At 41.3% G+C, this 27,423-nt stretch overlaps 2 protein-coding genes across 2 annotated transcripts; one reads left to right on the top strand and one right to left on the bottom strand.

The window, feature by feature from the left end:
• Positions 1 to 1,232: 1,232 nt before the first annotated feature.
• On the bottom strand, positions 1,233 to 11,278 carry LOC106605315 (uncharacterized). The gene is made up of 7 exons (XM_045718435.2): positions 11,054 to 11,278; positions 4,054 to 4,134; positions 3,204 to 3,311; positions 2,815 to 3,117; positions 2,302 to 2,462; positions 1,876 to 1,997; positions 1,233 to 1,771 (listed from the first exon to the last, which is right to left on the bottom strand). Exons 1-7 carry the CDS (start codon positions 11,115 to 11,117, stop codon positions 1,633 to 1,635), a joined length of 978 nt encoding a protein of 325 aa, XP_045574391.1. The 5' UTR covers positions 11,118 to 11,278; the 3' UTR covers positions 1,233 to 1,632.
• Positions 11,279 to 12,373: 1,095 nt separating this feature from the next.
• Positions 12,374 to 24,301, top strand: LOC106605312 (uncharacterized). The gene is made up of 4 exons (XM_014200792.3): positions 12,374 to 13,399; positions 14,292 to 14,416; positions 16,005 to 16,078; positions 16,755 to 24,301. The coding sequence occupies exons 1-4, from the start codon at positions 12,584 to 12,586 to the stop codon at positions 22,892 to 22,894; spliced, it is 7,155 nt and encodes a 2,384-aa protein (XP_014056267.3). The 5' UTR covers positions 12,374 to 12,583; the 3' UTR covers positions 22,895 to 24,301.
• The last annotated feature ends 3,122 nt before the right edge of the window (positions 24,302 to 27,423 follow it).

Here is a 27,423-nt window from a genome sequence, read left to right on the forward strand (position 1 = left end):
CTCCGTGACCTAGGCCCTTCTCCCCAGATTGCTCAGTTTGGCTGGGTGGCCAGCTCTAGGAAGAGTCTTGGTGGTTCTAAACTTCTTCCATTTAAGAATGATGGCCACTGTGTTCTAGGGGACCTTCAATGCTGCAGACATTTTTTGGTACACTTCCTCAGATCTGTGCCTTGACACAATCCTGTCTCGGAGCTCTACGGACAATTCCTTCGATCTCATGGCTGGGTTTTTGCTCTGACATGCACTGTCAACAAGCCAGGTCTACAGCTTTGACTGAGTCCCAATACTAATATAAACCAGATCTACACCTGCATCTCAACCCCAATACCCATACGAATCAGGTTTAGACCTGTGTCCATGTCCCAATACTCTGATAAACCAGCTCTACTCTTTAGACTATTCAGAAAACCTAACATAAACCAGGTTTATCATTGCACAAGAGGCAGTAAATAAACCTATTGACATTACATATTTGCTTGATATGAGGACAGTAATGTCCATAGTTTTCTTTGCTCAGTGAGCTAAACTTACTACTACAGTATCTGTGATGTCACACATTTGCACGACGATTAAAGGGGCCATCTGCAGTTGCTACATCCATTTTGGGATGTATAAATTAATGATATGTACTCAATGATTCTTGAAGAATATAACTTCTAAATGCCTCATGAGCTTAGTTCAACTGTCGTTCCCAGAACACAAAACATAAGCTTGTTTATCTCCAATATTTGTAAACAAAATAAATGTAAACAAATACCTCATGTTTAAAACTATAATTTTGATATCATGGATGGTCAGTCCTTGCATTCATAGCGCTTTCTATGAATTTGAGAGTGGTTACATTTCTCCAGCCCCATCCCTCAGTTTTTTTCCGAAACAGGGTGACGGGGAATTGTCTTTGTTATTGTTTCAACTGCCGATTGCCGCTTTAAATATGAATTTCATCAGGTGCCTAAGCTGCTGATTTAGCAGAAATATTGCATAGTTTATAAAACTGAGTGATTTCATTAAAAACTTAACTTCCATTCCATGTATTAAACTTATACTTCATATGCAAAGATCTTTCAAATTCTTAGGAAGACAAATCTTGGAAGACAAGTCCTGCTTTGCTTTGTAATCTGAATATGATATGATTTCTGATCTATGAAAGGCCAAAACAAATGTTATTCTAAAACACTACTATACATACAGTTGATCTTGTATTGTGAACATAACAACTGTATGAAACATAATACAATAAGACAATAGAAGAACATACATTTATTGTCAAAGTGAAATGATTGATATTAAAGAAAATATGCCTGATTTATATGAAAGGTCAACACAGAACATTATTTTTTAACTTCTCTATAGCTACATTACAACAGATCCTTGATTGTTAACATATCAAAAACATACAAAACAGAACCGGATTGGGGTCAATTCAAATTGAAGTCAGCTAATGAAGGTTTTCCATTGTAAATTTTAAATTAAAATCACTTCCTGAATTGCGTGAATTCGAATTGACCCCAACAGACAGATGCAGGGGTCCTTAAATTAGAAGAATAAAACTCAATGTAATTCTCAAGTAAAGATGCAATAATATATGAGTTCAGTATGTGAGAATACCTCTTAAGAGAGTGTCCCTGCAATTTAATCTGACCATATTAAGGCTCTATTCTCACAGATCCAACGGTTCAGCATGCTACATGATTCAGCATTCCAATTAGCCAAAGGTGCATTATTTGGGACAGTTAACACGCAATGACCCCCAATTTGTCTCTTCCAAAACCTGTGAAAAGAGAACACCACCATGAATGAAAAGAAATGACTTGAGTCAAATAATGATTTAACATTGCTTCTTTGTTGTATTTACATTGAATGAAACATCCTTACCCATCTGTCTGTTGACTTCCATTAACCCAGAGCCATTGGCTGATATTAGCTATGCCAGACAAACCGATCCAGTACCCATGATGCATATCAAAGTAGTACTGAGTGTGGTTATGAATGAATTCCTGAATGTGAAATGAATGAAATCACAAGTAGTTAAAAAAAAAAGTTTTTATAGAGAGAGTGTCTAAACGTTATGAATAAATGTATATAAATCCGGTCCAAATGAGCGAGAATAACAAACGGCACAACAGGTAGCAGCAGTATAATGACCTTTGTGCTTTTGTTTTTCAGTAACAGCTGGTTTACCTTGAGCTCATATCTATATATCACACATTATAATATAGTTCCCATTTCACTTTTTGGAGATCCACTTTAAATGTGAAATGAATCTGTCCCTCAGAACTCTAGTCTGTAGCATTGTCCCACCTGTTCCTTTTGATTTCCTATGACAACCAAATCAGCATTATTTTGTTTGCAGTTCTCTCTGCTTTGTTCCCAGGTCTTCCACGTATTGGAAGGGTATAAAATCTGGTAACAACTAGATTGGAACAACGTCCACCCACTTCGACAAGGGTTACACTTTCTCTCTGCAACAATGAAGAATTACAGGTAATAATTATTATTTGGTAATTATGTAATTACACTACATACGTATTATCAATATTACAGAGTAAGATAGAAAGTGTAAAGTCTGTCTTTAGTGTACACTAAGGGTGTCAAACTCATTCCATGGAGGGCAGAGTGTCTGTGGGTTTTAGTTTTGTCCTTCAATTAAGACCTAGACAACCAGGTGAGGGGAGTTCCTTACTAATTAGTGACCTTAAATCATCCATCAAGTACAAGGGTGGAGAGAAAACCCGCAGACACTTGACCCTCTGTGGGATGAGTTTGACACGTGTACACTATGATGGAAACAAGGCCAACAGGAAGGGGGCTTACCTCCTACGTCATCTTTTGGTGAACAATATTGACTGACTGGAAAATCTTCAAACTGATATATGAACCTAAGACTCCAGTTCAGTCTATCCCTCTCTCTTGACAATGCTTCTTTCTCAGCCGCTAAACGTAGGTTTGCAGTGCTTACATTGCTATAATCACTCTGCATAATGTGATTGGCTGTACTCAGATTGCTGTTGAGGTTCGTAAGGTCCTGATTGGCCGCCAGTAGGAATGCACGCGCATCTGTTAGTTGCTCCAGTTCTCTCACCAACTTTGTGTTGTGCTCTGACAGGGCAGTGCTGACTGTGGAGAGAGAAGGACATGTTTACTCTATGATGTCATCCTGCACCACTCCACAATCCATATTATGTTATGATCCACATACTCACAGTAGACATAGAGGCCTATAATGGCTGAAACCAAGAGGACACAAAGAACACCCAAACACACTGCCACTACTCGAAAGGGTTGACAGTGGAGAGCAGGCCTCTCATCCACTAGGAATAGCAAAGATAAGATTCATGTTATTATAGCCATATTGTTAACATAAGTGTGTACATTTAATGGTAAGCGTTATTCCATAACTTGATGAAATCTAATAATTGAACAATAAATGGTGGATAATTTGAGGAAATGTATCTACATTTTGCTATTTACTATTTCTTATTTTATTCAAGCGGATTCCTCTATGCCAAATTGCCATTCAGAGGGTGTTAAAACGAAAAAAAAATTAATTGTTGAAGGCAACCCGGATATCGTGCTACCTGTCCCAGACCTGCTGTTTTCAACTCTCTAGAGACAGCAGGAGTGGTAGAGATACTCTCAATGATCGGCTATGAAAAGCCAACTGAAAAGCCAATTTTCCACTCCTGAGGTGCTGACTTGTTGCACTCTCAACAACTACTGTGATTATTATTATCTGACCATGCTGGTCATCTATGAACATTTGAACATCTTGGCCATGCTCTGTTATAATCTCCACCCGGCACAGCCAGAAGAGGACTGGCCACCCCTCATAGCCTGGTTCCTCTCTAGGTTTCTTCCTAGGTTTTGGCCTTTCTAGGGAGTTTTTCCTAGCCACCGTGCTTCTGCACCTGCATTACTTGCTGTTTGGGGTTTTAGGCTGGGTTTCTGTACAGCACTTTGAGATATCAGCTGATGTAAGAAGGGCTATATAAATACATTTGATTTGATTTAGAGACTAATTGCACAATAACGCAGATCTTCTCTCAAATGTACCTGCTGTGGCAGGATTCCGTTGAGTGACTGCACTTCCCTTAACCTTTACTTCAGCATATACTGTTTCTTCCTCTTTTTTCTCTGTGGGGAAGAGAAAGGGGACACATACATATTCAATAATATTAACCCATTTGTTCCAAAAAATTTCCCAGACATGCCACTATGCAAATCTTATGCCATTAGTAAACCTAACATGTAATCCGTATTGTTGTTTTTTTTTATGAAGATTTAAAAGTATATAAAAAAACATGGTTTTATTCTCTGGCAATTGTGAACACACATTTACTTCTGCCTATAAAACAATTAACAAACATTTACCCCCATCCCTCAGCCCAATATCTTTATACCTCAGTCCACTTACCCACACACCTAAACCCGAATAACCCACACAACACAGCCCTGTTACCCCCATACCCTAAACCTAACACCCACATGCCAATACCCTAATATTGAAACAATCAAGTACTGAAACATCCATATCCTACCCTTAAATGTCCTATTTGTTTCTCATAGACCCCAGTTTCTTTGTCAAAACACCTCGTCCCTGTTGCTTTCCTATTCTTCAAAGTAGCCACCCTTTGCCTTGATGACGGTTTTGCACACACTTTGGCATTCTCTCAACCAGCTTCATGAGGTAGTCACCTGGGTCCGGATTCACAAAATCATCTTAAGACAAAATGTATTATTAACTTAGAAAGAAAGTTAAGCAAAGTTGCTATTCCTCAAAAAGGTTATTGGAAATGTTATTGTACTATTTCTTATGTTTCTCCTTAAACAAAAAGTTTACAAGAAATTAGATTCTTGAAAATAAAATTATTGGATTTGTTATTAATTGTTATTAATTGTCTTAAACTCTGGGCAGTGAGAGAATAAGCAATTGAACATGTTTAATCCACTCAAACGTCATATGAAAGTTTCAGTATAGATTATTTTAAACCAAAGTACATATTTTAGAACAGTAATCTCAGTAGGAAATATGCTAACATGATTGCCATTGCTAGCTAGATAGCTAGCTAAATTGGTTGCCTAGCAACAGACATCAGAACAAACATAAGAAGATTTGTAAAAAGATATGAGGAGTTTGTAAGAAAATCATTAAAGGAGAATGGAAACACTATGATTAAGAATGCCAGCTAACTGTAATTGTAAATCGCCATATTGGCATTGTTGCGTCACTGGCAGGAGAGAGCATTTTGGAATTCCCCAAAATGTCTGAATTTACAGAGTAGCTCCAAGTCTGAGAATGAGTTTATTACAGAGAATGACATAATTGTTAGTTAGGGAGCCAATAAACCTACTGAAGCCGTTCATGTTTGAGCCGATCGTTGCCCCTGATCAAAGAGTTTGTTCTCGTAGCAGTAACAACACAGATATGCCTCCTGAAACACCTCAGCTAGAGGGTTGCCGTAGGCAAACACAAACTGGTGTGAGTGGGGATGCTGCCAGGTAATGGCTGGAGAAGGAGTGTGTGTGTTGTAGAGAGATGGTAGCGATACAGCACAATATCCCAGCGGATGGTGGCTGTATTACATGCAGTCAGAAGTTCCTGTCAGTCTGTCTGGATGGTGATGTATTTCTTGAACGTGTTACTAATCCTTATGAAGGACTTCCTGGCAGAAGAGGTTACTTGACCAGTCAGCAACTGATCTGCCAGTTAAATAATTGGTGAAATTTTGCTTGATTATAAATTGCTTAAGGTTAATATCAGTAGTGGGTAGGTGTTCAGTATTTTATAATGATGTTTATCATCAGCGCTGTTTGCCAAGTTGGTAACACATTTCCCTTTAGATTAGACAGGAGTTCGAATCGCAGACAGCATCATGATTCATGAAATCTCATTCTAACCAATAATGGGGCATGCTGATTGTAAATACATTTACATTACATTTAAGTCATTTAGCAGACGCTCTTATCCAGAGCGACTTACAAATTGGTGCATTCACCTTATAATATCCAGTGGAACAACCACTTTACAATAGTGCATCTAAATCTTTTAAGGGGGGGGGGGGGGGTTAGAAGGATTACTTTATCCTAGGTATTCCTTAAAGAGGTGGGGTTTCAGGTGTCTCCGGAAGGTGGTGATTGACTCCGCTGTCCTGGCGTCGTGAGGGAGCTTGTTCCACCATTGGGGTGCCAGAGCAGCGAACAGTTTTGACTGGGCTGAGCGGGAACTGTGCTTCCTCAGAGGTAGGGGGGCCAGCAGGCCAGTGGTGGATGAACGCAGTGCCCTTGTTTGGGTGTAGGGCCTGATCAGAGCCTGAAGGTATGGAGGTGCCGTTCCCTTCACAGCTCCGTAGGCAATCACCATGGTCTTGTAGCGGATGCGAGCTTCAACTGGAAGCCAGTGGAGAGAGCGGAGGAGCGGGGTGACGTGAATACATTGTGATTTAGTTTTGGTATCAGACTAACATTTCTTATGATTTTGTTTGCAGAGCATACAGGCTTATCTCCAGTTCACCCTATCGGCACAAGGGAGAATTGGACGAGGTGTATGGCGTCTCATCCCTGCGTGTGCCGTTTCTTCCAAAACACCATGTCCAAACTGGACACGCACAAATTGATTTTGTCCCCGCACACCAAACGCGATCACGACACGCAGGTTGAAATATCAAAACAAACTCTGAACCAATTATGTTAATTTGGGGGCAGGTCGAAAAGCATTAAACATTTATGGCAATTTAGCTAGCTAACTTTCAGTTGCTAGCTAATTTGTCCTATTTAGCTAGCTAATTTGTCCTGGGATATAAATGTTGAGTTATTTTACCTGAAATGCACAAGGTCCTCTACTCTGACAATTAATCCACATATAAAACGGTCAACCGAATAGTTTCTAGTCATCTCTCCTCCTTCCAGGCTTTTTCATCTTTGGACTTTATATGGCGATTGGCATCTAACTTTCATAATAAGGTGTATTACCACAACCGACCGACCTAGTTCATCTTTCAATCACCCACGTGGGTATAAACAATGAGGATATGGCACGTGGGTATATGTTTCTATAAACCAATGAGGAGATGGGAGAGGCAGGACTTGCACCACGTTCAGCGTCACAAATAGGACTGACTTCTATTTTAGTGCTTGGCAACGCAGACGCTCTTTGGCGCACGCGAGCAGTGTGGGTGCAACAAGAGCGGTGTGGTCAGCATGTAAGGTGCGCATAGCCAGATCAAAGGCATAGTAAATCTAGCCTAGCCTAAGACATAAACCTAATGCCTGGGCCTTATGTAAAAATAGTATTAGTTAGCTTGTCCACTATAACAACAGGTTCAAGCGTAACCAGATAAACTTTCTTTGAAGATAAAACGACTTTCAGTGCGCACTAATCCAGTGTCCCTGTCGCTAGAGTAGTGACTTCAACTAGCTTTGGCTGCCATCTATTGCAAAGGAATGGTACCTACCCAGAGCAACTAGTTGGCAGTCAAAGTATACTTTGATAATATAAGCCATATAGCAGAAACCTTTATCCAAAGTGAACTGGGTACATGGTAGTGGAAACAGATCATAAAAACAGGATTCCAATTTTGATATCATGGATGGTCAGTCCTTGCGTCTAAAGCGTCTATGAATTTGAGAGTGGTTACATTTCTTCAGCCCCATCCCTCAGCTTTTTACCGAAAGAGGAGCAGGGAGACACTTTGTTATTGTTTCTACTGCTGATTGCCACTTTAAGAAGTTAAGATGCTGATTAAATACACACCAAAATATGTTACAGATACTATAAAAATATCCCATCACTCAGACAGTTAGTGAATACACAGCATCCAGCACAGCAAACAATCAATCCACTGTATTTTACAGAAGCCCTTATTACATACAAAATAATAACCACAGTGGTTATAGAGGGTGCAACAGTTCAACACCTCAGAAGCAAATGTCAGTTGGCTTTTCATAGCTGAGCATTCATAGGTTGAGAGGGAATACTAAATAAAAATATGTTTTTATGTTAAATGCACATGTTTAGTATTAGTGGATTGAATATATCTCTTTGCTTAGATTTACTTCCTAAAGTGTTTCCTTTAAGTGTTTTGTGAATCTGGGCCCTGGAATACATTTCAATTAACTGGTGTGCCTTGTTAAAAATGTAGTTTTGGAATTTCTTTCCAATCAGTTGTGTTGTGACAAGGTAGGGGTGGTATGCAGAAGATAGCCCATTTTGGTAAAAGACCAAGTCCGTATTATGGCAAGAACAGCTCAAATAGGCAAAGAGAAATGACAGTCCATCAAGACCCAGAGTTACCTCTGCTGCAGAGGATAAGTTCATTAGAGTTACCAGCCTCAGAAATCGGCATTTAACTGCACCTCAGATTGCAGCCCAAATAAATGCTTCACAGAGTTCAAGTAACAGACACATCTCAACATCAACTGTTCAGAGGAGAATGCGTGAATCCGGCCTTCATGGTCAAATTGCTGCAAAGAAACCCCTTCTAAAGGACATCAATAAGAAGAAGAGACTTGCTTGGGCCAAGAAACACGAGCAATGGACATTAGACCGGTGGAAATCTCTCCTTTGGTCTGATGAGTCCAAATTGGAGACTTTTGGTTTCAACCGCCGTGTCTTTGTGAGACGCAGAGTAGGTGAACAGATGATCTCTGCATGTGTGGTTCCCACCATGAAGCATGGAGGAGGAGATGTGATGCTGTGGGGATGCTTTGCTGGTGACACTGTCTGTGACTTACTTAGAATTCAAGGCACAATTAACCAGCATGGCTATCACAGCATTCTGCAGCGTTACGCCATCCCATCTGGTTTGCGCTTAGTGGGACAATAATTAATTTTTCAACAGGACAATGACCCAAAACACACATCCAGGCTGTGTAAGGACTATTTGACCAAGGCAAGTGAAGGAGTGCTGCATCAGATGACCTGGCCTCCACAATCACCCGACCTCAACCCAATTGAGATGGTTTGGGGACCTCAAAGTGGAGGAAAAGCAGCCAACAAGTGCTCAGTATATGTGGGAACTCGTTCAAGACTGTTGGAAAAGCATTCCTCATGAATCTGGTTAAGAGAATACCAAGAGTGTGCAAATCTGTCATCAAGCTAAAGAGTGGCTACTTTGAAGAATATTAAATATATTTTGATTTGTTTAACACTTTTTTGGTTACTACATGATTCCATATGTGTTATTTCATAGTTCTGATGTCTTCACTATTACGCTGCAATGTAGAAAATAGTAAAAAGAAAAAAGAAAAATAATGGAATGAGTATGTGTCCAAACTTTTGACCGGTACTGTATTTTATAAATTAGAGACACTGTATTAATTAATATACCTCAAGCATCATGGATTCAATGTATTGAAAATTAAGGCACACATGCTACATGACCAAAATTGTGTGGACACATCTCATTCCAAAGTCATGGGCATTAATATGGAGTTGCTCCCCCTTTTGCTGTTATAACAGCCTCCACTCTTCTGGGAAGGCTTTCAACTAGATGTTGGAACATTGCTGCGGGGACTTGCTTCCATTCAGCCACAAGAGCATTAGTGAGGTTGGGCACTGATGTTGGGTGATTAGGCCTGGCTCTCAGTCGGTGTCCCAATTCATTCCAAAGGTGTTCGATGGGTCGAGGTCAGGGCTCTGTGCAGGCCAGTCAAGTTCTTCCACACCGATCTCAACAAACCATTTCTGTATGGACCTCGCTTTGTGCATGGGGGCATTGTCATGCTAAAACAGGAAAGGCCTTCCCTAAAAGGTTGCCACAAAGTTGGAAGCACAGAATCGTCTAAAATGTCATTGTATGCCGTAGTGTTAAGATTTCCTTTCAATGGAATTAAGGGGCCTAATCTGAACCATGAAAAACATCCCCAGATTATTTTTCCTCCTCCACCAAACTTTACAGTTGGCACTATGCATTGGGGCAGGTAGCGTTCTCCTGGCATCCGATAAACCCAGAATCATCCATCGGACTGCCAGATGGTGAAGCGTGATTCATCACTCCAGAGATCGCGTTTCCACTGCTCAAGAGTCCAATAGCAGCGAGCTTTACACTACTCCAGCCTACGCTTGGCATTGCACATGGTGATCTTAGGCTCGTGTGTGGCTGCTCGGCCATGGAAACCCATTTCATGAAGCTCCCGACAAACAGTTCTTGTGCTGACGTTGCTTCCAGAGGCAATTTGGAACTCGGTAGTGAGTGTTGCACTGTTTCCACTTTAACAGGACTTAATTGACCAGGGCAGCTCTAGCAGGACAGACATTTGACAAACTGACTTGTTGGTAAGGTGGCATCCTATGACGGTGCCACGTTGAAAGTCACTGAGCTCTTCAGTAAGGCCTTTCTACTGCCAATGTTTGTTTATGGAGATCGCATAACTGTGTGCTCAATTTTATACACCTGTCAGCAACGGGTGTGGCTGAAATAGCCAAATCCACTAATTTGAAAGAGTGTCCACATACTTTGGTATATATAGTCTATGTAAACTAGACCCTTTAAACATTATATTTACAGAGAAAATATTGTTTTATTTCAACAACGTATTTGTTTTTAAAGCTGTTGAGTACATACTTCGGGTGCCAAGTTTGTCTGTAAAAGTACATCTTGGAGAAATATGCTTGTGGTCTTGTGACCATTTTTGAGAAATCAAATGAAAGTTCTCTAAATGATATGATAATGTATAATATATGAAACATTGATTATAAATACAACTTTAACTTCTCCAGAGCCTGTAAAGTACAAAAATATATTCTTGCTATTGTGACCCATGAGATTAAATGGGTTAAGAATGTAATTTGTACTTGAAAAACTGTAAAGATACTTTATTAAAACATAATGGCAGAGTAGATTTGCCATCACAAAGACACAAAAAACATGAACATGATTCAGCATACTCTAGCTGCCACATCTGGCTCACTTGATTTAAGGACCCTTCAATTGGAATATTCACAAACAACTGTGATTGTTTTAGTCTTCAGTCTGGAAGGGGCATTTTTGTAAACTGATAGAAATGAACTAAAAGTGAGTGACATTGATGAAGAGAAAGAAAGGTCAAGACTCACCTTTCTGCAAAGAAACTATGGGATTCTTGAAAACCACTGTAGAATAATGCAGCTCTTCTGCCATCCTTTAGTTGTCAACAGTGTGTTTCTTATTTTTTTTGTGAGTAAAAAAAACTTTCAAAAAAATGGTGTTTCTTAGAGATACAAGTACAGAGAAACCTTACCCAGTATTGATCTATATGAGTGGTGATGGCTCCAATTAGGACCTGTATTAGTACTTCTGCTTAGACTCTGGTTTGCATTACTCATGTCAGACAACAATTTCCCTGTTTCACCTGACTGAGAAGAGGAAGTCATGTTGACGTGCCATTGTCGTACACCTGTAGTCAATATGAAAAACTGGATGGAAAACAAGAGGCATACAACTGTGAATGGAAAACAGAAATAGTTTTGTACGTAGTGTATCTCATTCTATGCTCACTTGTTTTAGTATGAGGACACCTCTGAAAACATGCCATACCCTCCTGTCAGTGGTTGCTTGAGAAGTTTTTTGAGAAGTTGGCCAATTCACATTGTGGTTGACTGGTTTACAAGTTAAAGGGAATACCCTGACTTGCTAAGACTTCAGAACATGTAGTAATGTGTTTCTCATTTGTCTGTAATTAATTTCCCATATGTCTGCAATAGATCTTCAGGACACTACTGAGCCAGAGGGGTTGGGTTAAATGCGGAAGACACATTTCAGTTGTACAACTGACTAGGTAGCCCCCTTTCCCTTTCCCAACCATAGGATCAAGGTTGAATGGAAGTGGACTTGTTACTGTATGGATGTGGGGCTGCTGCAATGTTGAAATACTGTCACCAGAGGGTAGTAGTGAGGTCAAAATGGATCTGAGAAGTGGATAGATAACTTTTTTAAATAAAACAATTATCCTATTAGATTTATTTAGCCTATCATTTCTCAACATGTGTGACAATCAGAGTTGTTTTAGTACAAATACAAATGTTTCCTCTAGGCTTCCTGTCAAGTCTCTTCATTTACAGTGCTGTATTAGAGTATTGTATTCATGCTATGGTATTTAGCCTTACTACATTCAGTAGTCTAACAATTACACATATGTTTTTTTATCTGAAAAAAATGGTGTAAAGAAATACATGATTTCATAAATAACAACTGAATATGTACTTGTAGAGAGATAACAGAAATCATTCAATCAAAATGTGAATTTCTCCCAGTGAATAAGAAAAAGACATTCCCAGCAGTGCTAGAGTTAACCCCCAAATGACATCATTGCTCACTCCCACCTCCCTCTCTTCCCTCCTCTCCATCCCTCCTCCCCTGTCTTCCCCTCTGCCCTCCCCCTGCATTCATTCCAGTATGAAAGGAGAGTATCTCACCAGCGGTCACACTCCAGGAGGCAAGCAGCCTCACAGCACATTCTGACCCTCACACACAGGCTTGGAGAGAGAGAGACCGAATCAGCACCTCACACACATTGACAGAAACTGCTCGCTCCAGAGTGAGGCCCTCTTTACTTTAAAACATTTGAATTACTCAACCAGCATTACTATCTGTCCTCTCTCTCTGACATGGAGCTCCACCGCCTCCGGCACCACCACAGCCACCGGACCGACGACAAGCTCCAGATGCTGAACCTCAACCAACGCCTGGAGACCTACCTGGGCCGAGTGAGGCTGCTGGAGGAGGAGAACAAGCTACTATGCCAGGAGATCCAGGCCCTGAGGGGCAGCGGCCAGGGGGGGCGGATGGGCCTGGAGGACAAGCTGAGCCTGGCCAGGCAAGAGGTAGAGGAAGCCTGGAGGGAGAAGGATCGGGTGGAGCTGGAGCTAGGGAGCCTGGGTGAAGAGCTCCAAGTCCTGGGGCTGCAGAGACAGTGGGTGGCGGACGCCCATGGGGAGGTGAAGAAGAAGCTGGCAGACAGCAGGAAGCAGATGGAGGAGGAGAGGAGGGCTCAGATCTGGTTACGAGAGAAGGTGAGCCAGCTAGAGAAACAAATCCAGTTCCAGATACAAACCCACCAGGAAGATGTTGCCGGCTTCCAGGCTACACTAATCCATGTCAGACCTGCACTGCCACCCCCTCCACCCCAAACGGGCACCCAGCTGCCCAGCCTCCAGGAGCTGGGTGAGGAGTACTCCCAGATGGCTGTCAGGGCGTGGCATGAGGCGGCCATGGTGTTTCAGGGCCAGGTGGACAGCCTGGACGAGTCTCTAAACCAGGCCAGAACCCGGTTGGCCCAGGTGGGCCAGGAGAAGATTGAGAGCCAGCTGAAACTTCAGGCCCTGGAGAATGAGCTGCAATCAGCCCAGGATAAAAGGCAGTATCTGGAGAGGAGTGTGGCCAAACAAAGAGACAGGCAGAGGCAAGAGATACAAAACCTGCAGGTAAGAACAATTAAAGTAGCCGACCCTGGTCTTTGGTGTGGGCGTATTTATGGGTGTGGGTTTATTCATGTCAATATCTCATAGGTAACTTTGTTAAGTGTCCTTTACTAATTCAATCATATAACAGTATCAATTTGATTATTTAGAACTCCTGTTCACCTGAACTGAGACTGAAGCCATAAAAGTGAGATTCCTAACCATACTATTAAATTCCATATTGAGTGACGCTTTAATAATCATGCATTATTTAAAACGTCTTGAGTGTGTTGTCTGAATGTGACTGCTGTCTGGGATTTAGGACCTTCAAATGATTTCAGTCCAAAGACAAATTACAATGTGCTTGTTGTGTATCTTGCCAGTTAATCGAGACAGCTAAAGCTGCTTCCAGTTGAGCAAACCAGAGCAAAACCAAGTTTTTCAAATGTCAGTCATAGCAGAACATTTTTCCAAATGGACATGGCCCAAAATAAAAACAGGAACAATATGGTAATTTTAGGAAAACAAGGTGTTTTTGTCCAAATGAGTCTGATATCTATGAAGTAGAAACATACCAACGCAGTATCTCTGAGAAGGCTTATATTGTGCTCCCTTTCATTTTAAATGCTAATGAAATGTTTGGACAGAAACAGCATGTTGGACTCGGCCTAGGCTGGGGCTCTGGGAATTACTTCCAGGTCATCATTTGTCCAGAAAGGTTAAAAATCCACACTGGGGCCCAACCATAAGATGCAGGGAAGACAACATTGAGCATTCTATGTTCTATGCTGGGCATAAGCTCTTGCCATGGGACCAGGAACCATAATTCGGTGCCTTCAATACCTGTTCATGTGCTATGGTTGGATAACATCAATGCCATTTCCAATAAATTCTCTTCCCTTTTCCTGTTCCACAGGCCCATCTGGATGTGTTGGAGATGGAGAAGGGGGCGCTGGGAAATCAGATTGACACTCTCCTGACAGAAAGTAGGGGTCTGCTGCAGCTGAAGATGTCTCTAGGCATGGAGGTGGCCACATACAGGTACGGTACATGTCACAGTACCTCTCTCATCATACCTTTAGCACGAAACTATAGACATTTTGGGCCAAATGCTAAAGGGTAACTAGTAAATCATGCATTGATGTCAATTGGAGCTTTGCTTGAAAACATTACTTGTATACAAGGATCTCAAGTTGGACTTCAGTCTCAAACATACAAGGAAAACAAGTTAGTTATCTTCAAAGTATGTTGATGGCCATCCATCCAGTTATTTTACTTATCAACTGTAGAGAGGGAAAGGAGACGAGGGGAGGAAGCCATGAAAGACCATTGGCACACAGCCAAAGGTGATAAGAGGTAGTGTCATTTTTTATGTAAGAGAGGCGTGGGAAGGTTTAAATAAAAGTGTCACCTCAAGTTGCTTTGAACATGCTCTGATGAAGGCGGCAACAGCTGAAAAAGCGACACCGAGCCCACGTATGTTTGATGTCTGCAAAAATAAAGCCTGTCGATCAGAATATGAACATTGAGGCAAATGTCCCAATCATCCCATCTTCACTACTATCTTCCCCTTCTTTTCCAAACATGTTCTTTTTCTTTTTACTTTTCTACCGATTTGTGAGAAAGCCATCATTATTAGCCCCATGTCCATGCTGATTTAGATGTCTAGTATTATCACATTCAAAAATGGCTTTTCAACTGGAAGTTCAGACTGAGCCCCATCACCCCTCCCCATGTGAGAATGTGGAACAATATGTAGATGTCCAAGGCCTGTTGTCCAATAGGGCTCAGCCGTCTGGCCCAAAGGTCATCCCCTTGAAAAGGCCAGTCTCAGCTGTCTTGAGCAGGGTAACTTTATATGGGCCTCTATAGTGGCGCCTTTCTCTTTCCCTTGGTCTCTTCCCACTCCATAGTGACCCCAAGGTATCAGCAGGGAATGACCAGCGTATGAGCTACGGGAGGGAGTCTAGAGGAACAGGAATAAGAGGCAGGGGGAGAAGGAGAGAGCAAGTCTCAAAGAGATTTATTAAATGCATCAAATTCTTATTATCGGTACCTATACAGTACATCCCAACACGCAATAGAACACATTGAGCAACACTTGCAGTGTAATTCTGCGATCATATTGGGATATTCATGTGCACCCGTTTATAAGTATTTCTAAGTATTGTTTCATTAGAGATGCTGGTTTGAATGTGTGTTGGAATGGGCATGGTCCATATCTGTGAATACAAATTGTATTACTTCTGCTTGGGCTAATCAGAATGTCAGGCCGTGCATGCCTGTATTTTAGGCTGTGAGTATGTGAGAGGGGGAATTGAAGGCAGTGGTATGCACAGCAGATGGCTCGTCAATGACAATGTCGTCCCCACATTTCCATAACAACAGATCTCATGTTGGCAACAAAAGCCCTCCCACTTCACTCCTCTCACCCCACCCTATGACACATCATTTCAGAATACCCCCCTAGTGTGACCAAAGTAAAAAAAAAGGTTATTCGTCACATTAGTATTCAAGCTGCTTCTAACCAGGACATAAGATTTTCTAGATAGTGTTGAAAAAGAATATTACATCACTTTCCCTTTATGAATCCTTCTCTCGTTTGTCTGTGTCTGCTCTTTTCCTTCAGAGCATTACTGGACAATGAAAATCTGAAGGGGGATTTCTCTTCAACAAATCAGCTAAGGAGCACCTACATCTCTGGTAAATGATCACTTCATACAGGAATCAACCAGCTAGATCAGTGACTGTGTTGTAGTACAACATGATATTGATAGGTGTCAAAGCCAACACCTCCATGACATGTACTCCTGTTACTGTATAAATGTTTCTGTAAACCAAAAGGCATCTTCCTCATACTTCCTCATACTTCCTCATACTGGGCGAGTCCTGACTCTGTATTGTACCGTGTATATATTCACATTAGACAAAAACGAGTGGGGGATGGTGTGGGTTGGTTAGGGGGCTGAGCTAGGCGCTTTGTGCTCTGTAACGCAAGCTACCTAGAGTCCCCAAAGGTTATTGAGCCATATGGCTTTGCTTTCCGGTAATTCAGACTGGAGGGGAAGGATGTCATGATCAATATCTCTCCATTACTGTCTAACCTCTGTTCAGGAGAACATGTCTCCTAATATTGACTTTGGGATGGGGTTTCGAGATCCCTGTCAACCTAAGATAAAACTGAAGACATTTTGGAATAGACAGAGATTGTAAGACAAAAAGCAATCAAAGCATTGGTGAATGTTTCCTGGTATTGTCAAGATTGTCAGTGTCATTTCAACCTTATTGATGTCTATCTACGATAGTCCCTGGCCTGTGGCCTACCCAGTACCATTATGTATGGTGTACCTATTCAATAATCTTCCTATGTCATTCACAGATGGAGTGCCCAGCTCTCGAGGGGCTAAGCAAAGCTTCCAGTCACAGCAGGCTACCAGTCATATGATCAGGCCCATCTCTACCATCCATAGAGCAAGCCCACGATCCAATGTAACAATGATGTCCGCATCACCAATCTGGACTCAAAATCGGGTAACCCTGAACGAAACACCCAAGAGTTGTCGAAAGACAGAAGAAGAGCATATTGACTTTGGCGTAGGGTCCAACCACCAGGTAAGTTGTTCACCACCTTACCCCGAAGTACCACAGGACGGAATTTCAGTCGACCACTTCAGACCTCAAGATGTCCATAAAGAAGTCAACCATGCGGAGCCTCTCTCACCTCCCACAGCAGGAGCTGATGTTGTATCTTGGCTTGGATCTGACCATAAGGAACAATCCATGTGGGATATGGAAAAGGAGGAAGAGGATCAGAACACAGTCAGAACCTGGTTTGCTGAAGAGAAACCCGTTCTGGAATCTGCCATGAGTCACCAGGTTGAGACCAGCTTCAGTATGCCAACTGTGTTCAGCACTGATGCTCAAGAGCTCCTCAGCCCTTCAGTGAGCTATGAGAGAGCAGGTTTGGTGACAGGGGCACATTATGCTTTCTCAGCGAATGATGATAATGATTTACCTTTTGAAATGTCTTTTGAAAAAGAGGAACCTCTACTAGATATGCCTTACGGTCCCATGAATGCATCGGAGGAAAGAGATCTTGAAACAGCAAGTAAAGATGCTGAATGGGCGGGAAATGAAGGCTTGGAATCTGAAACTGCATCAGTGCTAAAACAAGCATTTGAGACCTTCACAAGCAGTCAAGCTTTTGAGTATGGAGCTGGGAAAAGTTACAACAAGCCAATAGAGTTCAACCAAGAGGACAATATGTCATATGAATCTTCTCAAGCCTCCCACGGTTTAGAAGAGGCATTTCGCCATGTTAAAAGAGTGGAGGAAGATGTTATTAATCTCCCAAAAGAGGATGAAAATGATATGTCTAACAAACATGAGGAGCAATTGGAAGATGAATTGCACCCCTATGGGTATGATAAGGATAATTGTGAAAGATTGGGAGGATTCAATAAGGAAAATGATATGACAGAAAGAATCGACGAGTTCAACCATGAGAATATTATTAATCTCACAAAAGAGGATGATGAAAATGATATGTCTAACAAAGATGAAGATCAATTGGAACATGAATTGCGCCCCTATGGGTATGGTAAGGATAATTGGGAGATATTGGGAGGATTCAATAAGGAAAATGATATGACAGAAAGAATCGATAAGTTCAACCAAGAGGAGATTATCTCATATGAATCTGATCAAGCTTCTCACTGGTCAGAAGAGGTATTTCACCATGTTGAAAGAGTGGTGGAAGGTGATATACATTTCAGAAAAGGGGATGATGAAAATGATATGTCAAACAAACGTGAGGAACAAAATGCACTGAACCCCAATGGGGATGTAAAGGATGAATGGGATAGAGTGGAAGGGTACAATGAAGAGAATGGAATTGGAGAAAGAATGGATGATTGGAAAGAAGGAAAGTATCATATGAAAGAGGAAGAGATGTGGAATAACAGAGAAACCCAACCCAATCGGTCTGATCAAGAGGATATACCTTCAAATGTAGAGAAACTGAATCAATTCGAGCAAGAGCATATACCTTCAGGCGGAGAGAAACTGAATCAGTCTGAGCAAAGGTATATCAATTCAAACGGAGAGAAACTGAATCAATCTGAGCAAGAGCATATACCTTCAGGTGGAGAGAAACTGAATATATCTGACAATGACAAAGAGGATCATGAGGCAAACCTCTGTCAAAATAATTCTGTTTCATGGAGGGCTGAGCTAGAAGGCGACAGCTATGCTCAGGACAACACACTAGCCGACACACACCCCCTGATCCGTTACAAGAGTGACGAGACGGATGTCAACACTCAGGCTTCACACATGGGCGAAAGTGACTCCAGTGATGGTGAAGAGGACAGGGAGGTTTGCCAGACAGGAACAGACACCTGGGGCGAAGGCAAGTCCAAACAGTTTGACACCATGGAGTATCTGTATGAAGAGTCAGAAGTGGATGTCATAGATCAGGAAAGTAACATGGGCTCCACTCACCAAGAGGACATGGATGCTAGCCAAACAAAGGAGCATGCTAAACAGGAGAACGATGAGGAGAATGCTGGCGATCAGTTGATTCAGAAGGCAGAAGAGGAGCAATCTTATGAGGAACTTACAGAACCTGGAGAGTACTCCATGGTGTGCTCTGATGAGGACTATAATGAAGAAACAATTGATAGATTGGTGGAGCAAGAGTTAGAGAATTTATCTATATCCAGTTACAGTGAACACTTTACTGGGCAGATGATTGAGAGCGAGTCAGTACTGAGTCTTCAAATTGAGTCTCACACTGAACTTTCCCAGACACAAGACATATTATACAGTGAGGAGGTAGAGCAGATACACTCAGAGAGACTGAATCAATCTGAACAAGAGTATATACCCTCAGGCGGAGAGAAACTGAATCTATATGAGCAAGAACACATACCCTCAGACAGAGAGAAATTGAATCAATCTGAGTCAGAGTACACAACTTCAGGCGGAGAGAAACTGAATCTATATGTGCAAGAACACACACCCTCAGACGGAGAGAAACTGAATCAATCTGAACAAAAGTATATACCTTCAGGCGGAGAAAAAGTGAATCAATCCGAGCCAGAGTATATCATTTCAGGCGGAGAGAAATTGAATCAATCCGAGGCAGAGTACATAACTTCAGGCGGAGAGAAACTGAATCTATATGCGCAAGAATACCTACCCTCAGATGGAGAGAAAATGAATCCATCCGTGCCAGAGCATATACCTTCAAACGGAGAGAAACTGAATCAATCTGAACAAGAGAATATACCTTCAGGCGGAGAAAAACTGAATCAATCCGAGGCAGAGAATATACCTTCAAATGGAGAGAAACCGAATCAATCTCAGCAAGAAAATATACCTTTAGGTGGAGAGAAACTGAACCAATCTGAACAAGAGAATTTACCTTCAGGCGGAGAGAAACTGAATCAATCCGAGCAAGAGAATATACATTTAGGCGGAGAGAAACTGAATCAATCTGAACAAGAGAATTTACCTTCAGGCGGAGAGAAACTGAATCAATCTGAACAAGAGAATTTACCTTTAGGCGGAGAGAAACTGAATCAATCCGAGCCAGAGTACATAACTTCAGGCGGAGAGAAACTTAATCTATATGCGCAAGAACACACACCCTCAGACAGAGAGAAAATGAATCAATCTGAGCAAGAGAATATACCCTCAGGCGGAGAAAAACTGAATCAATCTGAGGCAGACTATATAACTTCAGGCGGAGAGACACTGAATGTAAAGGCACAACACATACCGTCAGACGGAGAGAAACTGAATCAATCCGAGCAAGAGAATATACATTTAGGCGGAGAGAAACTGAATCAATCCGAGCCAGAGTACATAACTTCAGGTGGAGAGAAACTGAATCAATCCGAGCAAGAGAATATACCTTCAGGCGGAGAGAAACTGAATCAATCCGAGCAAGAGAATATACCTTCAGGCGGAGAGAAACTGAATCAATCCGAGCAAGAGAATATACCTTCAGGCGGAGAGAAACTGAATCAATCCGAGCCAGAGTACATAACTTCAGGTGGAGAGAAACTGAATCAATCCGAGCAAGAGAATATACCTTCCAACAGAGAGAAAATGAATCCATCTGAGCCAGAGTACACAACTTCAGGCGGAGAGACACTGGATATATGTGAGCAAGAACATATACCCTCAGATGGAGAGAAAATAAATCAACCCGATTCAGAGCATATACCTTCAAATGGAGAGAAACTAAATGTATATGTGCAAGAACACATACCATCAGACGGAGAGAATCTGAATCAATCTGAACAAGAGAATATACCTTCAGGCGGAGAAAAACTGAATCAATCCGAGGCAGAGAATATAATTTCAGGCGGAGAGAAACTGAATGTACATGCGCAAGAATACCTACCCTCAGATGGAGAGAAAATGAATCCATCCGAGCCAGAGCATATACCTTCAAACGGAGAGAAACTGAATCAATCTGAACAAGAGAATTTACCTTCAGGCGGAGAGACACTGGATATATGTGAGCAAGAACATATACCCTCAGATGGAGAGAAAATGTATAAATCTGAGCCAGAGCATATACTTTCAAACGGAGAGAAACTGAATCAATCGGAGCAAGAAAATATACCTTTAGGTGGAAAGAAACTGAATCAATCGGAGCAAGAAAATATACCTTTAGGTGGAAAGAAACTGAATCAATCGGAGCAAGAAAATATACCTTTAGGTGGAAAGAAACTGAATCAATCTGAACAAGAGAATTTACCTTCAGCCGGAGAGAATCTGAATCAATCTGAACAAGAGAATTTACCTTCAGGCGGAGAGAAACTGAATCAATCCGAGGCAGAGGATATAACTTCAGGCGGAGAGACACTGAATGTAAATGCACAAGAACACATACCCTCAGACAGAGAGAAACTGAATCAATCAGAGCCAGAGTACATACCTTCAGGCAGAGAGAAACTGAATCTATATGAGCAAGAACACATACCCTCAGACAGAGAGAAAATGAATCCATCCGAGCCAGAGTATACAACTTCAGGCGGAGAGAAACTGAACCAATCCGAGCAAGAGAATATACCTTTAGGCAGAGAGAAACTGAATCAATCAGAGCCAGAGTACATACCTTCAGGCGGAGAGAAACTAAATCTATATGAGCAAGAACACACACCCTCAGACAGAGAGAAACTGAATCAATCTGAACAAGAGTATGTAATTTCAGGCGGAGAGAAACTGAATCAATCCGAGACAGAGGATATAACTTCAGGCGGAGAGAAACTGAATCAATCTGAAGAGCAGTACATACCTTCAGGCGGAGAGAAACTGAATCAGTTTGAGCAAGAGTGTTTACCTTCAGGTGGAGAGAAACTGAATCTATCCGAGCAACAGAATATACCTTTAGGCAGCGAGAAACTGAATCAATCTGAGCCAGAGTATATAACTTCAGGTGAATACAAACTGAGTCTATATGAGCAAGAACATATACCCTCAGACAGAGAGAAAATGAATCAATCCGATCCCGAGTATATACCTTCAGGCGGCGAGAAACTGAATCAGTCTGAGCAAGAGTGTATTTCCTCAGAGGTTAGGTATTCGGTGCATTCTAGGATTCTAATGACATCTGAACACACATCTCTTAGAGAAAGTTCAGTAGAAATATCCAAAGAAGAATCTTTGGCTCAAGATAAGGAATTCAGTGGGGGACTGGGAACTGAAGCTGTACCAGACAAAATAGAAGGACAGGATCACCAGAACCTTTATATGCTGACTCATGCAGACTTCACTGAAAGCCATTCTATCTACAGCAGTTTAAACAGCAGGCCTGAGAGTCAAACCAACATGAACAACTTGGATATAGAAGAGTCTAACAGCACAGATGATGAGTCGCCAAATGCAAGCCAGTATTTGCAACCTGTCACCAAAGCAAATCTAACTGCAGATCAGGAAGACTTGTTAGATGTGGCGGTCTCTCACTATGAGAATTGCAATACTCTTATTGAACATTCTGCAGAGGAGGTCACTAGCTATCAGGCAAGTAATGAATGTCTTCAGACAGATGAATGGGAAGTCTTAGAAAGTCCAAACAAACACCTAGCATCTAGAGATCCTTTTGCAGGTCACAAGAGAGACTCCGAAAGATCCTCCAAAACTGACAGCGAAGGCCAGGACCTCCACAGCTTCCTCAGCTCTGGTGTACACAACAACTTCTGGGGTTCCAATCTGGAGACAGGAGCCTCCTATCAACCGGATGAGCCGTATGACCATGTGACCGAACTACCCAATCAGAACCTAGCCTTGGCTGACAACCTATCCTGGGTGGATTTGGAGAATCCACAGGCAGCTAATTGGAACACAAAGATGGACAGCGACACACCTAAAGCTTCCACCCTTGGAGAAGAGGACAAACAGATGCCCTCACAGGTGAAGCAGCTGGTGTGTAGAGATGTGGTAGAGGGTGTGAATGTTACTTCTGAAGATGAGGGAGACTCCTGGTCATATGGGGAAGAATAGTAACAATTTCAGCATGGTTTCTATAAGGAGTAAAGTAGAAGTAACAAGTGTTACTGAGAGTGTAAAACTATTTACATTTTACAGGTTTTGAATTTGAGCATTGATTCACATTGATCATCACAGTCGAAAGTAAATGAAACGATAATTTCATCCAAACATGAATGTACTGTCATAGAATGTCATGACAATTCAGTGCTACCCGGGACCCTTGGGATGTCCCTACCTTAAACCCTAACTATAACCATATTCCTTACCTACACCATTTAAAATGTCAACTTCAATGGGGTAGGGACGTCCCAAGGATGCGAGATAGCACAGACCGTCAAATATTTATGCTGTTTTCAAAAACCAAAGTTGTGTTTTGGTGCACACCCTGCTGACACTAACCACCAGTGTACCTACTCCATTTCAAGACATTGAGGGCCATTTTTTGTACGTTTTACAAATTGATGTTTGAATAGCATTTGTTTTGGTTTGCCCATCCCCCCCTTTGAAGAACAAAAGTAACTTAATTAAAAACCAAAGAAAGGACATTTGAAAGTCAAAGCATTCTGAACTGCCATTAATTGATAGTTGATTTGATTGCACTGATTGAAGGAAATCAATTAGAGCAAAAGTGAGAACCAAGGTATTTCATTGCACAAGACCTGGGAGCTTGTTTTTTCTAGTCGAAACTTTTATCTTAACATCTTAAGTCCATTTGATAAGGACTCCAGTTGATATATACAGTGCCTTCAGAAAGTATTCATACCCCTTGACTTAAGTAGTTGAGTAATTATTATTTCTGATTATAATTTGATATTTCAACTCACACACTACAAGCAGCAAATCAAATCAAATTGTATTAGTCACATGCGCCGAATACAACAGGTGTAGACCTTACAGTGAAACGCTTACTTACGAGCCCTAACCGACAGTGCCTGTTTAAAAAAATACGGATAAGAATAAGAGATAAAAGTAACAAGTAATTAAAGAGGAGCAGTAAAAAATTGCGATATATACAGGGGGGTGCCGGTACAGAGTCAATGTGCGGGGGCACCAGTTAGTTGAGGTAGTATGTACATGTAGGTAGAGTTAATTAAAGTGATTGTGCATCGATGACAGCAGAGAGTGGCAGTGGTGTGGAGAGGGGGGGCAATGTGAATAGTCTGGGTAGCCATTTGACTAGATGTTCAGCAGTGCATGGTTTGAAATCCTAGAAGAACAGTTTGCCTTCATTTTATTAAAGCATTTCACAATGCAGTGTCACAACGTACAACTAACATACAATGAAACAACACGGTACCATATTAGTTATGCTTTGTTCACGATTACGGCAAAATAAACTTGTTGTTTTTTGGCTTGTGTTCTCTCTGTAGAAATGCACAAAAAAAACATACATGGAAAAATAAAACAAATTGACAAATATGTTTATCATTTTATTTTTGCTTAAGAACTTTGTATGACTTATTTCATGATACAGCTTTGATATTACTCTACATTGAAATATTTTTTATTTATTTAACTAGACAAGTCAGTTAAGAAACCGTCAGCTATTTTACAATGACGGTCTATTATCCAGTAGTCTCTTCTGATAGAGGAAAGACCAGTGCACAACGGGTTCTGAGAATAATTATCCAGTGTCTGTTGAAATCTGGATGAAGCTCAGAGGAAAGTATACCCTTAGAACAGGCCAAGAAAACAGCTGGCTCCTTCCTCTGCATCTATCTGTTTCCTCTGTGTATTACATTAAAGTGAGTGAGACTCAGGGGCGGTGTGGGAGGTGAGATTTGGCACCATCCCAGCTTTACTGACCCCAAAGCAGGCTAGCTAACAAAGCTGCACTGGGCCCTCCATAACAACCATCCCATGGGAAGACCGAGGGATAAAATAGGCAACAAGGAACAATGGGTGACCTCACCTCCTCCTCTTCCCGCCTCACGGCCTTCTTTCCCCCTTTTTTGTCATTCATTAGTCAGTTTTCAGAACAATGTTGGCTATTTTAGCTGCCGGTTGCCTGCTTACTGCCCAAATCTGTGCAATGACTGATTGAATAAAGGGGGAAACCACAGCCATTCACAGAGAGAAAGGCTGAGTGCTGGAATGGCATTACGGCAGCTGTCTGGCATGCTCTTATTCTCTAACGTCTATGGCTCCTACTCAGCCTTATAACTAGCTATGACAATACAACTTTATATATTCAGTTCGGGGAATAAGAATAAACTAACTTGATTACATAGATGATCTACAGTATATGAAATAATATTTATATAAAGAGATGTTGTGGATGGACAAGCTATGTCTATCCCAGGAACACATGCCCAGTGCTATTAATAGATGAATAGTTTCCAGACAAACAGCCAGGATGACCATATCTGATGCAAGAGGCTGAAAGTGCTTGGTCACTATGTCCGGCTGCGACCAGAGGCTCCATTTCGGCTGGGCCATTCTGGCTAAGATGGGGGGGAGGGGCTCAGCTGCAGGGCTGGTGTGTGTGTGTGAATTTGACACAGGAGGGATGTAAAACTATACCAGCTCTCTATAGGGAGTGTGTTTGCTCTCCTTCAACAACCATATGTCATCCATGATTCCCTTTCTGTTGATTTACTCCATGTGACGGAAGACCTGTAAAATCAGACGGAGGAAGGGGTGGCTCCTTGACTGGTCTTCCTTTTCTCTGTTCTAAATTTGGCTGGCCCACCCCTTGCAAACAACGGGCTATAAGGAAGAGAAATATGTTATACGTGCCATGTTGTAAACAGAATAGACAAATATATTCAATCAGTGCAACCTGATGCATATACAGTATGTTCTCGTTCTATTAAACTCAAATAATTGTATGAATACATCACTAAGGACAAGTGCCACTTACCAAGGACAAACAAATGACAAAGCACTTTAGACAGAGCCGCTTCTGACAGGGTTTGGCTCCAGCTGCTTCAAAGAATGTGTGAATCATTCTCACATAAAAAGGTCCCCTTATGATGAGATAAGGTCATGTCTGGCAATCAGCAACAGGGTAACAGAAATAATCACACACGTCCAGCCAATGACCTTGATTGCAATAGTGGAGCCACACCCTGGCTCATCCCTGGCCACATGACACACAACGTAGATTGCTCTCTGTAAATAGTGATAAAAGGATGATATATACGCAGGTTGGCGTTTATTGTCATGAGTCTTGTCCTGGAGGCAGAACTGAGTGATTTCCCCTTAGGCCAGCTGCAAAGTCAAAATTGGCTAAATTGTAATAATTAATGAAAACAACAATGATATTTTTGGTCTTCATTTAAGGTTAGGCATTAGGGTTAGCAGTGTGGTTAAGGTTAGTTAGGTTTTAAATCAGATTGTATTACTTTGTGGCTGCGCCAGCTAGTGACCACTCTGCAGAGCTGCCTCCAGAATAAGATTCATGACAAAAAATGCTAACCTGCGAGGTTTACTGCCACAGACTGAGTGGTCTGGATTATACATGATTATTAGTTGGCCATTGCCACTGGAGAAAGAAGTGTGTGTCTGAGACATGTGCTCATGGGCCACACAGGACAGAACAGCTGCCACTTCCAGCTGACACTATGGTCAACTGTCTGGAGGAGGGGAAAATACACCCCCACCACATCACCCCAATCCTCTTGTCTCATTACTTCATCTCTCTCATTCAGAAAATTGGGACTAAACAAAGTCTTATTTATTAAGTATTTGTTTACTATGCAATTTAAATGTCCAATGATACATTTGGAAACTGAAATCTTGCACTTCTTTAAATAAATAGATTATGTCAGTGGAAAAGTTATCATGCAATGAATAGACGCCTCAATACAACCTTTCTCCATTAACTCCCCCAAGTCTCTCCTTCCTAGTTGATTTGGCTTTCTCTTTTCCTCCCATGACAGTTATGATTTAGAAACAGAGGAATTTTATATCAACATTAGTTTTATTTGTATTAATCTTAGTTATGTCATTCAAATACCGTGGCATAGTGTCTCACATAACATGCAGTTTAAGTCAATTAAGTTTATCACTTCGCTTGCGAAAAATGGAATGCTTTAAATGTGATTCGATATAGTAAATTATTTCTAGAAACATTTCCATTTCGTAAAACTAAGAAAAAACAGAACAAATTTGGTTTAGGTTTAAAATAATTCAGTAGATCTGAACACGTGATAATGATGCCCAAAGCATTACCAGCACGTGATGACATCTTATGGTGAAAATACATCATTCCACTTCACATATCTCTGGCAATTAATAAACTACTCTCTCAACAGTCCCATATTTTCTGTCACTTACCAAACATAGCTGATACATCACGTTTCAAAAAACTTCTTTCAGAAAACAAGTTTGTATTGATAAATTATCAAATGTTTTGATGGTGAACAACACAAATGCACATTCTAATGTAAATCATAATAACAAACCAAACCTCTTTTTAGGTCAACTTGTCTATTTAATATATAAAATACGATAAAACATACGCAAAAAGGGGAGGGTAAGAAGGGACAAATGGATACTTTGGTACAATAACAAACACTTTTTTTGTAAAAGCAGTA

This window comes from Salmo salar, chromosome 05, assembly GCF_965601325.2.
Source record: "Salmo salar chromosome 05, fSalSal1, whole genome shotgun sequence".
Classification (NCBI taxonomy): domain Eukaryota; kingdom Metazoa; phylum Chordata; class Actinopteri; order Salmoniformes; family Salmonidae; genus Salmo; species Salmo salar.

Coding starts and splice junctions, on each gene's coding strand:
- LOC106605315 (XM_045718435.2), bottom strand. CDS start 11,117: ATGGCAGAAGAGCTGCATTATTCTACAGTGGTTTTCAAGAATCCCATA. Junction 3,118..3,203: donor TATAGGCCTCTATGTCTACT/GTGAGTATGTGG, acceptor CTCTCTCCACAG/TCAGCACTGCCCTGTCAGAG. Junction 1,998..2,301: donor TAGGAAATCAAAAGGAACAG/GTGGGACAATGC, acceptor TTTCACATTCAG/GAATTCATTCATAACCACAC.
- LOC106605312 (XM_014200792.3), top strand. CDS start 12,584: ATGGAGCTCCACCGCCTCCGGCACCACCACAGCCACCGGACCGACGAC. Junction 13,400..14,291: donor AAGAGATACAAAACCTGCAG/GTAAGAACAATT, acceptor CCTGTTCCACAG/GCCCATCTGGATGTGTTGGA. Junction 14,417..16,004: donor ATGGAGGTGGCCACATACAG/GTACGGTACATG, acceptor CTTTTCCTTCAG/AGCATTACTGGACAATGAAA.